Source organism: Erpetoichthys calabaricus, chromosome 2 (assembly GCF_900747795.2).
Source record: "Erpetoichthys calabaricus chromosome 2, fErpCal1.3, whole genome shotgun sequence".
NCBI lineage: Eukaryota > Metazoa > Chordata > Cladistia > Polypteriformes > Polypteridae > Erpetoichthys > Erpetoichthys calabaricus.
The window spans coordinates 175,853,139-175,871,193 of NC_041395.2; the positions used below are offsets into that span (position 1 = coordinate 175,853,139).

Consider the following 18,055-nt stretch of genomic DNA (forward strand, 5'->3'; position numbering starts at 1 on the left):
CTGATGGTGAAGCCATTGAGGCTGGTTACCCTGCGGTCTGTGTGTGGATCCCAATGCCACATTGCACTGACAGGCACACTGTGCTGTAAAAATGTTGCCATCCTTCAGATGAAACATGAAACCAAGGTCCTGACTATCTGTGGAGCATCCTTCGTAAGCAGCAGGGTTACCTCCAATGCCCAGGCTAAAATTGCTCTCGATGGCCTAGTCATTCTGGTCCCCTAAATATCTCGTGTCTCTCATTGGCTGTCTATCACTCTCACCACTTCACTGCCTAACAGCTAAAATGTGTTGAGTTTACTGGCACAAAATGGCTGCCGTTGCATTATCCAGGACACATTAGTGGTGGTTTAAATGGTTCCTCACTCACAATGAAAAGCATTTTGAGTAGTGAGAAAGTGTTATATAAATGTAAAGAATTATTATTATTATTATTGTTGTTGTTGTTGTTTTGGGAAAATGAAGCCCTACAAATACAAGTTTCAAGCACATAATTCAAATTAATGTTGTTGCTATTTGAAATAGCAGAAATTTATATTTTTTTATAAAATGCTACTGTCTGTGTGTGTGTGTGTGCATGCATGTGTATGTGTGTGTGTACGATCCCTCCAAGTAATCCTTTGGTCTCATTGGTAGGGATGATGACATAATATGTTAGGGGTACAAAGATCAATTCCTGATTGTGGCATTATACCCGAAGAGATGGGAAGTATTCACAAGAATATGAAGGATATTCCCAGTGAGTGTAATGGGGGCCTGTATACCATTGGTGGTAGCCAAAAAGCAGACTGGAAGCAAGCAAGGCACCTCAACATCACAAAGTCTGACACACAGGCATTATGGGAACATGATCGAGAGAGGGAAAGGTCTAGACTTGCGAGGATATCAAAGAAAGGCAAAGGAAGAAGACTGAAAGTAGGGCAATTTTTAATTTATTTTATTACCTGTCTTTAACAGGTAATGTAACTAGTTTGCTGTAAATTAAAAATTAAAAAAAACCTCCAAAGTAACCTATAATGCATTTCAACAAGAATGCAAAACCTCCACTGTGTTGCCTTTTGCAACACCAGGCTCCTCAAACATAGCTGAGTTTTTAATGCTATGTGTAAATACTGCAATCCCCTGCTGCTGAATCTTTCCATACAAATGAGAAATTTATAAACTCAAGTTGTCACAAGGTAGGCTATTGAATGTGGCCAAACTGAATTATTTTTATTGAGGTTATTAAAGTTTATGTCATATTGGTGTCCATGCCTCACTGATAGAAGTGAGTGTGGATTGAGTGCAGGAGTATCACATAGAATAGACTGAGCTGATATTTACTGATAAACATGATTTTCACAATATGATTATAATTTGATTATATTGGATGACCTATGTCCTTGTTAATTGTTAGCATTTGCCTTTAGCATTATTAGAAAGCATTTTAATTAAACCCTGTTGATCTGTGACCCATTCCATCTGATACTTTAGTACAAGGACAAGTATTGAAAAGAAAAGCAGTACAGTCTAGTGTAGCAGAATCCTGACTCCAAGCATCCTGCTTATCACTAACTAGCAAGGACATGAGAAATTAAACTAATCATGTACATCTGTAAATGACAAAGTATATTTAAGAAATGTAACCATCAACTGTAAGTATATCTTTCCGTGTACTGAGTGACTCCACGTACGTGTCGATAAAGGTATTCTTCTCATCCTGGACTGGCTTCGTGATTTAACTTTAAACATTTAACTATTAATATAGGGTGCTGTAGATAATTGATAGAAGTAATAAAGTATAAAAAATACTTTAAAATGAAAATCCAATGTGTGATGCAAATGTTGAAAAATGTGAAACTCTGAGGGTCCCAATTCTTACAATAAATACAATTCTAGAAGTAAGACTAGATGACCATTCAGCCCTTCCTATAGATTCTAAGCATTTTAAATATTTAGAAAGGCTAGCATTGCCAGACACAAAGAAAATTTCACATAATCCAATAGATGCATTTATTTTGTATATATAAGAAAATGCATTAAGCATATTAATTAAAACATTGATCATAAGGACTACGTTGAGTTTGCTACAAACATTTTAATAATACGTTCAATTAGGGATTGTTTACTGCTTATTTATGAATTGTACAACAGCACCATCTGCCGGGAGATGTGGGAAGTGCCCCTCTTGCACTAAATATAGAAAAGCTACTCTTCCTTTGGGAATCATAAAGGGGCATGAAAAAAAGTAAATTAAGTACAACATTTAAAACCACCATTAAAGCATAAGAATCCATGTGTTTTTATGTATAAAGTTCCTGCTTTACGATGGCAGAGGCCAACTTTAAAGCTGAAGGTCAAAGGTGAATGAGTGGCCTGAAATAACAAGCTTGATGTGGTTTCAGGAGCAAAGGAAACTCAGTGATATCCACCTGTCATTCTAGAGGATGACACTTTGGCCACCTGACATCCATCTTTCTTTCTTTCTTTCTTTCTTTCTTTCTTTCTTTCTTTCTTTCTTTCTTTCTTTCTTTCTTTCTTATTGTTGCAGGTTTACTCCTCTGCATCAGAAACTCCACCTCTGGGTTTCAGTCACTTACACTGCTCAAGACATTCCTTCACAATGTTACATAATGGATGAATGAACTGATTGCTCATTAATCACTGTGTTCTCCCACACTTTTCAGTTGTCATGAGCCGAATTGTCCCCAGTAGACCTGCCTATAAATCCACATTATAGACTCACCTCAGTAGACATCTCTGCTGGCTGACTACTTTTGGTGGTTGTGATGTTAGCCAAGGACTTTGAGGTCAGAGAAGTGAAAAAGGAGATGTCAACAGCAGAACCAGTGGGGTCCAAACTACTTCTGGTATCAGGTCCTGGATTCTTATGTTAACAAATCAGAAAACATTTCAGATCAGTCATACTGGTTCAGTGTTATTTTCATCAGGTGGGGGGAATGCCTACTTTAAAGTTTGTAGGGTGTGTTTCTGCCCTTTATTTTTAATAATATATGTGGTGTAGAATGAATATCAGTGTTTCTTTGCTATTGTGTCTTACTCATTTGCTATAAAAAAATGATTGCAAAAAAATAAATTAGAGCACTTTGATCTTTTCCAAGGATGGCATATACTGTATTGAGATTAAAAAACAGTTTCTTCATACTGGTAGTCATAAGTTTGAAGAAAAATTAAGTTTTAAGTGAAATGGTCATTATTTAAATATAATGTTTTCATTAGTAGACATTGACGTACACAAATATTAAATACTGTAACTCTGTGAAAAATCATCATGTTTTCAAAATTCACAAACTTTTAAAATATTAACTTAAATAAATCCTGTACAAATACAATTAATAAATATTGAGTTGATGGGAAAAAAGTTAAGAAATCCTCTTCATCAGGCCTACAGCAGGACATTGAACATTACATTCAATCACCATTTTCTCACCCAATTGGGCTATTTTTTTATTTTTTAAGGCTGCATATTTGGAGCTACTTTTTAAACAAAATAATGGTACTCTGGACTATTCTTCAATGCTCCCATCCACTGCATTTTTAACATGATTTTCATCCATATGGCACTCCATCCAGTGCTATTTGGACTGATATATGTTCTTTACCATTGTAAAACCACAGAGGATTCCTTACCCCATTGTCTGGTGGTAAATACCCATTCTATCATTCTGAAATATCTCTGATGGGATCCCCCAGCTCAAGCTTTGATCCTCTCATTCTGACACCACCCCCCTCTTTCCTGTGTGTCATTTTGCCTACCTTAACCTTTGGGCTATTATTTTAGGAAAATTTGCTATTTTTAAGCTGTAAATATTTTTAGGAACCTGGCAATTCTTCCTTGGACTCAAGAATATGAAGGGGGAAGCAAAAGCTAAGTCACAGCACCAATCCTCTTGAAGGCACAGACTCTCTGCTCTCAGCTTTAGCTTCATACCAGAATGTAAGCCCATTAGCCTAAAAGATTGAAACCTGTGACTTCAGCATTGCAGCGTCCATTCTATTCTCTAACTCACTTGTCTATCTCAGGATTGTTGCAGGGATTTTCCTGGAAAACTGGTGTTGAATGCCTCCAATGCAGTTTCCCACATTTGCTAAATCAATATCATTGTGGAAAGAAGCTGATCTTTTAGCTTGTGGTAGCCAAACACCCTAGTACACACCCTAGTAGCAATTTACACTATATAGGTGTTTCCTTTATTTTGTCAATTTTCATATCCATCTGCATTGTCAGATGTGCAGGTAAAGTCTACCTTATACAGGTAAAGACTTTCAATGGTATACCAGAGGAAGGATTTAGGGATGACATAGTGATATACCCAGGAGAAGATGGTGAATGTCCATGCAGCCATTTTTTAAGGTTTATCCAATCAGTTGTACGGAACCTAGGGTATCTATCTATCTATCTATCTATCTATCTATCTATCTATCTATCTATCTATCTATCTATCTATCTATCTATCTATCTATCTATCTATCTATCTATCTATCTATCTATCTATCTATCTATCTATCTATCTATCTAAAGCATTAAAAAATAAAAATATAACATTTAAACACATACCTGAGCCATGTGAAAGGCTCTTTCTGAGGGCAGCTGAGTATTGCAACTGACCCCCTTACAGGACTGACAGCGCCACGTCCCACTGAAGTGAAACAAACAGCCATTAATTAAAAAAAAAACAGAAAGTGCAGATAAGGATCTACAGTTTGTATATCAGAACCCAAAACCACAATGGATATGAAAAGGGGATACTTTAAACATTAAAGGTGTGATTTGTTACATGGAGAGACAGCACTAATGTATGGGAATTATTTTTTACAGTCAGTCAGAGCTGTAATGTATAGTGCCTTATGCAGGTAAAATAAAAATGACACATCCATTTTTCTTCTTCAGCTGACAGAGGCGATTTCTTTACTCATAAAGGTAACACTATGGTCAAAAATGACAATAGTAGATTATGGTGAATAAAGATTAAAGTTGTTCAATGGACTGTGATTACACTGTTTTGCAAAGAGGAGCTCTTTCATAGCTCCATTTTTTCTTTGTTACTCTATGAACAGGTGTCCCATTTGACAGTATTGTCATCATATTATCATTGCTAAAACACTAGGTAATGGGAATTAATTTTTTTTTCTATTGGGCTATGCTTAGTTGCCAAATTATGTGGATATCCAAATCATATATACAGTACAAGTTTCTCCAGGCTTAATTCAAGAGTTGATCTTGCTGTCTTACCTTGGGATTTCAGTTAATGGAGGAATCAGGCAGTTCAGGTGGAAGGCTTTAGGGCAACCATCACAGCAGATGAGTTCCCCACCATCTTTGCAAACTGCACATTCATCGTCATTTCTTGGGATCTGCAATACTACTCAGCATTAGATATTTTTATAAGGCAAAGGGAACACACTCCTTGAAAAATGGGCCCTAAAAATTGCAGCCTTACTGGAACAATGAATTTCCCCACACTTATGGCAGAAAGGTGAAGTAAGTTCAAGAAGGAAAGATATACTTACCCAGTTTTAAATGTGGACTTGCTGTACACTTCCAATTGAAAGAAACTAATGCAGCAACACTATGTCATTAGTGGGCTCTTCCTTTAGATGAGTTAAAAGTGTGGTTGGCATGATATGGCAGGCAAATGTCATATGTGGGTGAGCTTTAATCTTGAATTGAGTGTACCTGTTGTCTTATAATCTCAGGCCTGCCATTTGTTTAAAAAGAACCAGACACAGAATGTGAATACAGGAACATTCTACATGTCATCCTAAGAAGATCTAACTATTTTTGTTCTCCATCTCTGTTTCTCTCCATCAGTCTTACTATGAGCAGGAAACTGACAATCTAAATGTCTGCAAATGGGCTCTTAAATTTTTAATCTGCTACAATGTTCCAGACACTGTATATTCTTTCTAATTAACAATAGTCTTATAGTTGTGGCCACTAGGGGATGTCTCAGAGCCTCAAACCCCTGATATAACTACACTGATGCAAGTCCCAGGTTCAGAACGTTTACTTTACTGAACCAAATACCTTTTCACTGGCTTTTCAACCAACACAATAGTATTCTTTTCCTTTCTGCCTTCAATCCACCCCAGGGTCTTATTTCACACTCTATACACTATATTCCAAAAAAAATCAGTTTTATAAAAGCTGGTGTCCACACATTTCTATGCAATTTGTCCTTTATAAATCATAAACACCTTGTAAATATGTGTACATGAGTGTGCTTCGACCACTGCCCTGAAACATTCATATAAGAGGCATGCTAATTAACCTCATATGTGTATAGTCATGATGCTGCAGAACTTCACTGGCCAGTGGAGCAGCCTCCCACTTGACACATCGAGACATCGTCACCTGCGTTCAAGAGTAACTGACTGCGCTCTGCAATTGAGAGCACAAGATCATGCATGGCATTATAGCATCTCTCCTCTGTATTCTTAGGGTCAGGTAAAAGAGTAAGGTGCCAGCATCTGAAAGGGTAGGCGTTATTACCTGGCACATGTAATGACGTGATTGCTGTTACAATGTATAGTACAGGCCATATGAAACACGATGGTTTACTCACTTACCCCACCAACAAGCCAGCCATCACGTACAGCACCATCACATCTACCTAAGCTATTTTCCCTCAAAATAAACAAATTGTGGGTTGACCCAGGCCACCAAGGCACAAGATTTGTCAGTCTTGTCTTGGTATCACAGATAACTTGTGCACTAATGGAATGTCACTACTCACGATTAAGAAAAGTAGCTTAATTTTCACTAGGCGTCCTTATTGCAATATGAGTGCATTAAATTGCTCCGATTAATGCACTCAGACACTGCTGCAAACTGCCTTTTAATGTTAGTAAAAACATGTTATGTTTTTCTACATGCACCAACACAATAAAAAAACTGGATGTAGCATCTTGCTTGTCGGTTAATGGCTTCCAGCACAGCGGACATGATAAAGTGAAGCTCAGCTGAGATATTACTGACCTGACGTCGGCCAGTTCTGTGACAAGTGACAACAAGTAGCTTATAAAAACTGACCAATAACCAAAAAAGTTAGTCAGTGCAAATATGCAGCATTGATCCTCTTCAAAGTGAAATAAAATAGAGTCTGAAGATCATATTCATCAATTCTAAGATGTAATATGTTTGTAATGTAAACGTGCATTACAATGGTGGATTGTATTATTATGCATGCAAGTCATAGTTTAGCTGGTTTGGATGCATTTCCTTACTTAAAGCAAGCAGCTATCTTCTGATCTCATGGGTCACACTGCACAAGAATCACAGGCCTGCTAGGCCTACAGTATCATAGACACACCAGACACACAAAAAATGGCAGCAGTCGTGATATCTAGAATACAAAGTGGCAGCACCTACAAAAATGAAATAATAATATGGCTAAATAATATCACCTGAATAATTAAAAAAATACATATTTCCAAAATTAAAGAAGTCAAAGAAAAATTATTTTAATAAACTTCTAACACACATCTTTTTTGTCAGTCTCAATCAGAACTGATCACAATTAATTCAAGTATCAAATCCAACTCAGTACCCAAATTGTTACTTGTCAGTTAATACTTTACTTCCTCAGACAACAATCATAAGAGCTGAAAATGTCCATCTAGTATTACAATTCAATAACATAATCAGTTGAAGGAGAATGCACCTTCTTCTTGTATAAATAATACCCTTCATCCTTAGACAAAATGCATGAGTTGTAATTTACATATAGCTAAACACCAATGGCCTCATATATCATGCACTGTATAGAATTAACACTAAAACATGGCGTACGGACAAAAACAGAAATGTAAGCACGCACAAAAAATCCAGATGCATAAAACTGTGTGTACACCAAGTTCCACACACTTACTCTTTATTATAAATCTCAATGAATGTGACATGTATAACAGATGTGCATGTGCCTACAGCCACACCCCAACTCCTCCCAGAATTTCGCATATCAATATAAATATCACCTTCCGTTCTGTGCTTTGCTAAAGGACAATGGTAAAATCACATTGAAAAAAAAGAATTTTAGTAAATGCAACATGGAGGCAAGGAAAAATGTACTATTTGTTGGCATAAGCAGTGGTGATACTGCATGGTGGAGACACTCAAAAGTTCAAGTTCAGAAAGTCGCACTATTCCCAAAATAAAAGAGAAGTGGTCAGATATCAAAGTTAATGTGAAAAGGTGAGTCTCAGCCCACCATCTGTTTATTCTGTTTCAGACAATATTACAAATGCTGACTCCCGTACCGATGACACGACTCCATGTGGTGATGGTGCTGGCTGCACACACACCTCTGCCTCTGAAACCGTTGGGCTACCATCTGGCTGTGTGCTGACAGACACTGTTCTAGAGTCACAAAATGCAATAGTGGATGCGGTAAGAGATGTGGCCAATGAACATAGGAATATATGGGATATACTATGTGATATTAACCACAAATTACATTCAAACAAAGTTGTAACACTGTCCAATTTGGCTGATCATTTGGTGGGTCAGGGTGCGTTTCATCATACCACATCTCTTCAGGTACAGGCAAGCACCTATTGCATGGCACATTACGCAGGACGCTACATGCCTGCACAATGAGACATACTTTCTATGGACTATAGAGCAGCGCATTAATAGAATGGACATGTATTCTATGTACATAAGCAAATTCATTCTCTGAAGGTGCCTTTATAGTGTAGCATTGGCGCTGAGCGACACAATGGATCGATTCTCTTCTTTTTACTTGGCTATTTGAGGTGACTCTCTGTCTTTAAAAGAACTGCTTTCCTTTTGCCACACTAGTTGGAAAAAGCACCTGCTACTGTACAGAGCTGCCATTTTTATAGGTTCTCCAGCTCTACTGTATATGATAAAATGCCAGCTTATTCTTTTGTTGATTCATCCCTGGCTGATGTAACTTGTCCAGCGGCATTGGCAATAGCAATGAGTGTGCAGCTCACCACTCTGATTACATTTGGAAAACTTTACATTGTTGCAAATTGTGCTTTGATGTTTTGCAGTTCAACCACAGTGTTAGGATATCTTATATATCTGGATGACAGCAGATAATACCATCCTATACACCTGGCATGGTGAGCCTTGGTGATGTTTGTGAAATACCCGATCAGTCAGCAAGCTCACGTTGAAAAACTCCTGTAAAAGTGGACAAAACTCACAAAGGAGCAGGTAGAACACAATTTCTCAAAGTCTGCCTTTGTAAAGCTGGCGTGAGTTCAGCACAAAGCTCCATGAGGTTAGCTCATTGAAATCTAAGTTTATTTAGAAGTCATCATCTGTAAATATGCGCTCTATTCTGATTCTTCCATTTGCGATGTCTTCTAACAACACTAAAGCAGCTATGGTAGTTGGAATAGTTTGGCCATTCCATACACCATAATATTGTTACAGAATGATTACAATCATATGAATTAAATTTGTAAACAATATGTAATTAATTTCAGTGTATTTGATAAAAACTGAGTCATTGATGTGAATATGAAAAAGAAAGATAAATGACACAGAAACAGTAGCACTGCTTTGACGATGGGTGCCGCCAGTTTGCAAAACTGAGGAGAAATGTGCATATGCAAGGTAGGGGGTTACCGTGAAAATGTGAGTGGCTTTACGCCAAGTTTAGTTTATACATCTCAAACTGTGCAAGGAAATGGACGTACGCAACATATACATGAGGCCCCAAGTCACAAATCTCAACCACGTTGGCAGATTTTCCTTGCTCCATTCAGGTTAGGGGATATTGAGTTGTTTAAATGTTAACAAAGAAAAAGCAGCAACTGAGAAATGCAGCCCTCTGTATACAGAAAATATGAAGATGTGAATACTCGGTGAAGCAGTTTAAATTACTTTAATCTACTGCTAAAATATTAAAATCTAGTAAGTGCAGAACAGACATCAATTTTATTTCATTCATTGTTAATATAATGTAATATTTGCAATCAACTTTAGCTGTGGGCCTAAAGAGCTCCACTCTGTTGTCGCTTTATATTATACGTCAGTGTTAACTCTTGGTAACACTACGGTTAAGATTAGGGCAGGGAGAAGGTATTCTAACTCAAGTCAAGTAAACCAAGTGACGAAAACCTGCAATCAAATTTGCTGTCTAGCACAGCTACTAGATAGCGAAGTTGCGGAGGCCTGCAGCTGGAGCCATCTCAATATTTAAGCTGAATTTTCCCTTATCACCCATGGTGCCTTTTTACCATTACATTTTTACTGTCAATTGAGCCTCAAACAGATGTGACAGTTTCAAGAATTATCTTGGCAGTTGTCAGCTGTGACCATTTTTATAGACTGAATAAACACTAAAGAAGCCTACCCTGCCACAAAGTAAAAAAAAAAATGATGTAAGCGACAGTAATATATGCTGTACTTATAAATCGTATCAGCCATATCCTTCAGTACCAGAGACACAAAGAGAGCTCTATTAATGAGAAACAATGGCTTGCTTAAATAATAACAGACCATAAAACAGTTTTTTTTGTGTGAGTTTTTATATTATGGTAAGGATTATGACCAACCAAAAAGGCAGAAGGTCCTAAGGGGAGCTACTTGTTTAAACATGACGAAACAACACACGCAGTGTCAGCATGGGTTTCTTCTGGATGTTCTGGTTTCCTCCCACAGTCCAAGGACATGCATACTAGGTGGATTGGCACTAGGGTTCACCCTGTGATGAGGTGGCCTCTTGTCTAAGTTTATTGTTCCTGCTTTGCTTACCAGGATAGGCAAATCTTTCCCCAGGGCCCTACTATGGATAAGCAGGTTTAGAAAATGAATGGGTGGATGAATAATAATAATAATAATAATTCTTTGTGTTTGTTTAGCACTTTCTCACTACTCATAGCACTTTGCATAGTGAACCACTACTAATGTGCAGCATCCACCAGCCATTTTGCAGCACTGTGTTCATCACGCATTAGCTGTTAGGTGGTGAAGGGGAGAGAGAGAGAGAGAGAGAGAGAGACAGCCATTTGAGGGGATGACTATGAGCCAGAATGACTGGGATGAGTTGGGTAATTTTGCCAGGACATCAAGATTTACCCTACTCTTTATGAAACATGCCCAGGGATCTTTAATGACCACAGGGAGTCATCTGGAAAACAGCACCATTTGTACTACACAGTGTCCCTGTCACTGCATTGCAGGCATTGGGATCCACACACAGACCACAGGGTAAGCACCCCTTGATGGCATCACCAATACCTCTCCCAGCAGCAACCCACACTTTGCCTAGATGGTCTCTCATCCAGGTACTGGCTGTGCCCAAACATTCTTAGCTTTAGATGAACTACCTGTTCTGAAGTGTATGTGATATGCCTGCTGATGGAGGGATGGAACAACATGCTAGTTAAAGGCATGGCACAGAGTGCAGTAAAAGCATAAGGCTGGCATCATACTATAGCACTCAGAATCACTTCTGGTCAGAAAGCTTATCAAATTTGATGACTGCAATTGGTAAATCACATTGCTTTTATGTTACCAAATTAAATAACTAGTAATCACAGGGGTGACTGATTACACAATGTTTCTCTTTTTACAACTTTTATTCATGGTTACATCATTCCTCCTTCTGGTAGGTAATTCATTTAGAGCACATCAGAGCATTGCTTGAGGGTAAACAGAAAATACTGAATAGATATCTCTGCTGGGATTCAAAGTTCAATGAGTATTTCCACCATTTACAAAGTGCAAAATATTCATTCTCCTTCTTTCCTTTCAGTGCCATTGTTCTTCACTGTTTGTGGGCATTGTTATTCATGGCAGTTAATTCTCAGAGATACTAGAGCTCACCCCTGCCACTTGTACCACATTACAAGAAAACCAAACCAGTTTAATTTTTCAGGGCAAGCTGCATAGAGGTGTAGAGGCTGTTATGGATGAATCACAAGGATGCTACACTACACTATGAGCGTATACAACGCACTGTGATTTTTTTTTATCAATATGTAAACAAATGCTATGACGGATAATTGAATGAAAACTTGTGTTGCATAAGTTGGCTTAAAGGACATACGATGTACAATTTTACACAGTAAAGAAAATTAAAGATAATAAAAACATCAAATTTTACTCCAGCATATAGTAGATAAGAACTGTAATGGTAACAGTAAAATTAATTATAATGACTCAATCCAGTAATTAACTATTTGGTCAATTAGCTTAAAAACTGTCTGCTACTGCCTGAGGGCTATAACATTTGCCGTGTTTCAGTACATTTTCTTCCAGGCTCACCTCTACTATACTTCCAGATGTTGTTTCCTTGGCTCGAATTCCATCTTTAGTAACCTTGGTTTTACTCCGACCAGGATGTTCATCAAATTTGCTTGGTGAATAAAACTCTCCTCCTACTTTAATGCACTTCTTGGAGCTCCCTGCACACAGACCAAGACAAATGAGGTCTTTCTCGATATGACGGATTTTGTCAGTTAGAAGTTAAAAAAAACTGAGAAAGTTAGAAAATTAGAGAAAAAAATAAGAATTATTGAACACTCCATTATTAATTTGCATTCTATCTCAATGTTTCTTAAACTATGGGTTGGGTCACAGACATGTTTGTGATGAGTAATCACATTATTGTATAGCAAAAATTAGGCAAGTTTATCCAAGAGCAAACTCTGTGGCAAGTGATATACAGCTCCCTCTACTGTTTATTACAGTTGTATGTGATCTGACGTAGTCTGTAAATAATACCTGTGGACCACTGGGGTGCATACGGCCGCCCTAACTCAACACAGACAGACACAGACACAAGTGCCGCACACAACACTTGGGGGAAACGATTTTCTCTTGCTTCCCACAGCACAGCACAGTACAATGCACCAAAGCCCAGCCCTTTTCTTCTCTCTTTTTCTTCCCCTCGTCACTCTCTTTCTTTACTTTCACTCCTCTTCCAGCAAGCTTCGTCCACCTCCTTCCAACTCTGGCTCCCCGGGTAGTGCCGGCTGGCTTCTTTTATAGGACACCCAGAAGCACTCTGGGTGTCCAACGAGCTTCTTCCAGGTGTGGTGGAAGGGCTGTCAAACAGGGCTTGGCAAACATCTAGGCGCCCCTTGGCGGTGCCCACGGGCCCCAGCAGGGTTGAATTTCTATGACAGGGGGGCTGCACTCTAGTGTTCCGGGGGAGATAGTGTCCAGAATAAGCTCTCTCCCCGGGTCCTTCTATTATCGAGGTGTCCCAGCCAGGTAAGGGCCCTGGCGGTCCGCCACATGCCATTGTTGCATCACAGAGACCTTTCTAAGACACAAAAATATAACCTGTCAAAACACTCAATTTGCGATGACTGACGGCAAAGATATGTATAAGAAAAGTGAAGAGAGGAGGAAATGACAAAGATAAACTTGTGAGGGGAAGGGATGGCGCTGCGAATTTTGACTTTGCCATTCTATACAACATCATTTGGCAACATTAAAAGTTTTAAACTGGACTGTTTGCTGAGTTCTTCATCAAGATTTATCCTATCACCCATATAAAATACAAAAAGTGCATACATTTTTAGGAACAGTTTAGCTGCATGACTTAACCTTTTGTTCATAGTTTATAAAATGTTAAATGAAAAAACAGAATATACTGAACAATTTGTGAACTTATTCAGCAAGAATGTGTTCTTAATGGTGGAGCCCAGTTGAAAATGTTACTAAAAATAAATTTAGGTAAATAAATGGCACTGATTAATTATTTTTTGATGTCTTTGTTCCTTATCCGGCGCCATGATTCATGTGACTAAGTTAAGTGAGCATCCATATTATTCTTTCAAAAGCTATCACATCCTTGTGGTGTACCCCTTATAAAAAACAAAAGTATTTCTGTCAGCTTAAGTAAACCTTACACTAACCATTTAGAATGGCGGTGACATCCCTTACAAATCCATTCCCTTTTTAAATGATAATTAATGTTTTATTAACAATATGTTTAATTAATAATAGAGACAAGTCAGACTACTGGAAGACTGTGGAGGACTTTGTCTTGTGGCTCAGGGACAACAATCTGCAAATCAACATCAGCAAGACAAAAGAACTGGCGGTGGACTTCCAATGTGCCAAGAAGCCTCTGAGGCCAGTCACCATTGAAGGAGAGGATGGGGAAGTCGTGCAGAGCCACAAGTACCTGGGAGTTCACATAAACAACAAACTGGACTGGTCTGACAACACAGTGGTTCTGTACAAGAAGGGCCAGAACAGACTATATTTGCTAAGTGAGACTCAAGTCTTTTGATGTGTGCAGCAAGCTGCTGGAAATGTTCTGCCAATGCATTGTAGCCAGTGTGTCGTTCTACACTGCAGTCTCCTGGGAAAGCAACTTGAGCTCAAGAGAAATAGAATGCCTAAATATTTTTTTAGGAAAGCCTGCTCCATGACAGAATGAACCCTGGATACACTGGAACCTGTTGTGGAAAAGAGGATGATGGCAAAATTGGATGTCATTATGGAAAATCCCCTCCATGAGGTGCTCTCTTGGAGCTCTTTCACCCAAAGGCTCATTCTACCACATTGTGCTAAGAAGCACCTTTGGGAGTCTTTTCTGCCCATTGCTATTAGGTAGTTCAGTACTTCCTCCCATTAAGTTTATTATGAAATATCTGCTTAATGCATGTTGATTTTTTATTATTATATATTATTTATTTATCTTTATACTGTTTGCTTGTATTATTTGTCCTGTGAATCTGTATTCTTGTTCTCTATGTTTCTGTTGCTGTATGTATCTGAATTTCCCCTTAGGATAACTAAAATTTATCTAATCTAATCTAATCCCCACATTTCTGTTTTAGTAATATTCATGTGAGAAATGTGATTGAATGGATCCAAAAAGCTTTTTCATTTTTTTTATTATTTAGCCATTGTTATTTGTATATGTGTCATTATGGTAATAATCCTCTTTTTCGGTCCACATATGGTATCAGTTTTCTTATTTGGGTTCTCTGATTACAATTTTAAGAACCCCTGTACTATTTACTGAGCCCCATGGTGGCCCTGTGATTATCGCTCTTGTCCAATGGATTCCACATGGATTGATTCTGTGTGGAGTTTGCATCTTCTCCCTACATCTATGTGGGTTTCCCTCTGGGTTCTCCAGTTTTCTCCCTGTGTGAGTGTGCATATAGAATACTGTGATAAAGTCTTAGACACCTTAAATATTTCACAAATCTGTTTCTCTTAGACAGTGATAGAGATGGCATGCAGAGACTGGCACCCGGCCAGGACTGAACAAGAATCCTTACCTGGTCGGAAGGCCAGCATAAAAGAAGGACTGGGGAGGACAATTTGTTCAAGACAATTTCTTCCCCTATACATTAAATGGAACCTTCCTTGGATCCCCACACGGACACCCAAAGGGCATGATAGGAGTTGTAGAGAAGTAGATCAGCTCTTTTGGGTTCCATGGGGCCCCCAGGGGGAGCTGAAGAGGTTAACAATCCCTGCTTTTTGGGATTTCCGATGGACCCGGAAGTGCTCCCAATGGGCTATGCCCTGGTATCGGAAGTACTCCCAGGTCTGGGATAAAAGGAACCGCCCTGTCACATCTGGGTAAGTCAGAGCTGGGAGGAAGGAAGGCAACACTCACAGGAGAGAGGTGGACAGATAGAGACAGAGAAAGGGAGAGAGTGAGAGAGAGAGAGAGACCGAAGAGCAAGTATTTATATTGGGTATTGGCTCTGGTAATTGTCCTCTTAAGAGATGTGTGGAATAAAAGTCTGGGTGTTGGGTCTTATATGTCTGAGTTTTGGGAGGCTGCAGCACCCCCTACTGGTTACAACAGTTGTTTTATGTACTGTACTTTAGATTAGTGTGTCTATAGATACTGTAAGAGCATATTTTAAAGTTACAAACATTCCTTCTGCAAAAAAATAAAACAATATAATAAAGAAAGAAATTAATATAGCAATAGATGACTTTCTGGTTGAAAAGTATAAAATCTTTGCAGACATACAATGCAGTGCTAGGCAAATAAAACAAACAGGATCTAGTGATCAATGACATCATGTGCGGATTAAACTGAAATGATTAATAAAACAATAATTAATAAAATTAACAAAACAGTGATTAAACAGAAACACATGTGTAGAGGGAATAAAACCGGGTAAGGAACAACCAGACAAAAAGGGGGCCATTGTGGTGGTGGTTTAACTTCTAAATCTTACACCACAGCAAAAATGAGCAAAGCAGCAAGACATAAGGTGGTCATCTTGCACCATTAAGGCTTTTCCAAGCAGAGGTTTTGCAGCAGACAATGTGTTTCCAGATGTGATGTTCAAGATTTTTCAGGGGCACAAGTAAGCAAAGTTGAGGCATGGAAATGCAGTGCTAAAAAAACAAAAAACTGAGTGTAGTAAATGAGAAATGCAAGTTTACTTCCCTTCAAAACTGGATGTTCAGCATGGCTATCAGCTGAAAACTGACAGAAGCCACTGGGACTCTGTTACATCTAGTCCAGAGAAGTCTGATTAGAAGTGGTCCTTATGGAAGAGTTGTGACCAAAAAAATATTCCTTCGAGGTGGAAGTAAAGCCAAATGACTCACCTACACATGAAAACAGAAGGATTGTGATGCAGGAAAAATTACAACAGGTTCAGTACATGGATGTATGTGTACAGGCAACAGTTAAGTATGCTGGAGTTGGTGATTTGATCAAAAATGAGAAGTCCACGCAGATTCTTATCCATCATACAATACAATCAGGGATGACTCTGATTGTTTCGAACTTCATTCTGCAGCATGACATTGAAATCATCAAAAACTATCTGCAGTGAAAAGAGGAACAGAATACCCTGCAACAGATGGTATGTCCTCCACAAAGCCCTGATCTCAACATCACTGAACCAGACTGGGATTACCTGCAGAGACAGAAGCAAATAAAACAAGCAAAGTCTGCAATGGAAATATGGGAAGTTCTCCAAGAAGCTTGGAACAGTCCCCACATGACGACCTTCAGAAACTGCATGCAAATGGACCTAAGAGAACTGTTGCTGTGGTCACACTAATTATTGACTTAATTTGTTTTTTATGTTCTGTGCAGTTTCTGTAGGAAATTTATTTAATAAAAACTATTCATGGTAGTATTTTTAAAGCATTCCTGACACACCTCAGACATTTGCACCTGTATGCTTCAGTGGGCCTGCACTAATCTGGCGCCCTGCCTAGGATTGGTTCCTGCCAAGCACTTGATGCTGGCAAAATAGTTTTTGGCTTCCCATGACCCTAAATTGGATTATGCTGGTTTGAAAGTGTTATATGTTTTGTTGCGTGTAAAATGCCATCAGTAAGGCTGACATAATACTACTTTGATATTTTCATAATTCTCTAGGGCAAAACAGACAGACATGATAATGATCTCAAGAATCAGCAGTTAGGCAATGCCTGTAAGGTGTGCTACTTGGTCCGGGAGGTGTCTTCAGCTTTACTGTGAAAGCAAAGAACTGCTGGTGGAATTGAATTAATTGCTTAAGTGAGATTCCTTTTCACTAGGCTTTATTACATTTTATGGAATATTGACATAATGTCTTTGCAGACTAAAATTTGCCAAAGCACTCAAACAGGAAATCAATCATAAAAACACAACATGGATTCTTCAAAGGGATCTTTAAGACATATTTCTGATGGAACAAAAGCAGAGAGAGGATTTGCTTAATGCTGTAAACTCTACTTATGTATGTATGTGTGGAAGATGCACTGCTTCTCACCTGATTCAAAGACTTGCTTGATGACTATGCCCTCCACAGATCCTCGGGTGACTGGAAGTTCACTGGACAAGGTAACAGCCCTCTGGACAGTGGCAACTGCTTGAATTCCTGCAGTCAGGACAAGATACAAATTAATATTTGTGCTGGCAAACAGAGCTACAGCATGGGCTTGTAGTATAAATTTGATTTTCATTTGGTGAACTTGATGGCAGGTTTAATAGCAAATTGTCATTGTTTGTTATGGAATTGTTGCATTATAGTCAACACATTAAACCCTGTGAATAGAGTAACAGGAAATGTTTTCATCTATTAATGACCCACTGATATGAAACTCCTTCATTTGCCATTGATATTCCAGTTA

At 38.5% G+C, this 18,055-nt stretch overlaps 2 protein-coding genes across 2 annotated transcripts in view; both read right to left on the reverse strand.

Annotated features, from left to right (window-relative positions):
• The window catches only part of atg4b (autophagy related 4B, cysteine peptidase), a 308,094-nt gene that overhangs the window by 124,413 nt on the left and 165,626 nt on the right, over positions 1-18,055 (reverse strand). The gene's annotated exons all lie outside the window — the stretch shown is intronic.
• Positions 1-18,055, reverse strand: part of aire (autoimmune regulator) — a 37,098-nt gene that overhangs the window by 5,399 nt on the left and 13,644 nt on the right. The window contains exons 5-9 of the mRNA XM_028793321.2: positions 17,695-17,802; positions 12,251-12,390; positions 5,234-5,355; positions 4,559-4,640; positions 2,726-2,866 (exon numbers count right to left, since the gene is read on the reverse strand). Coding sequence (XP_028649154.1) covers positions 2,726-2,866; positions 4,559-4,640; positions 5,234-5,355; positions 12,251-12,390; positions 17,695-17,802 — 593 coding nt within the window. The remainder of the gene's footprint in view (positions 1-2,725; positions 2,867-4,558; positions 4,641-5,233; positions 5,356-12,250; positions 12,391-17,694; positions 17,803-18,055) is intronic.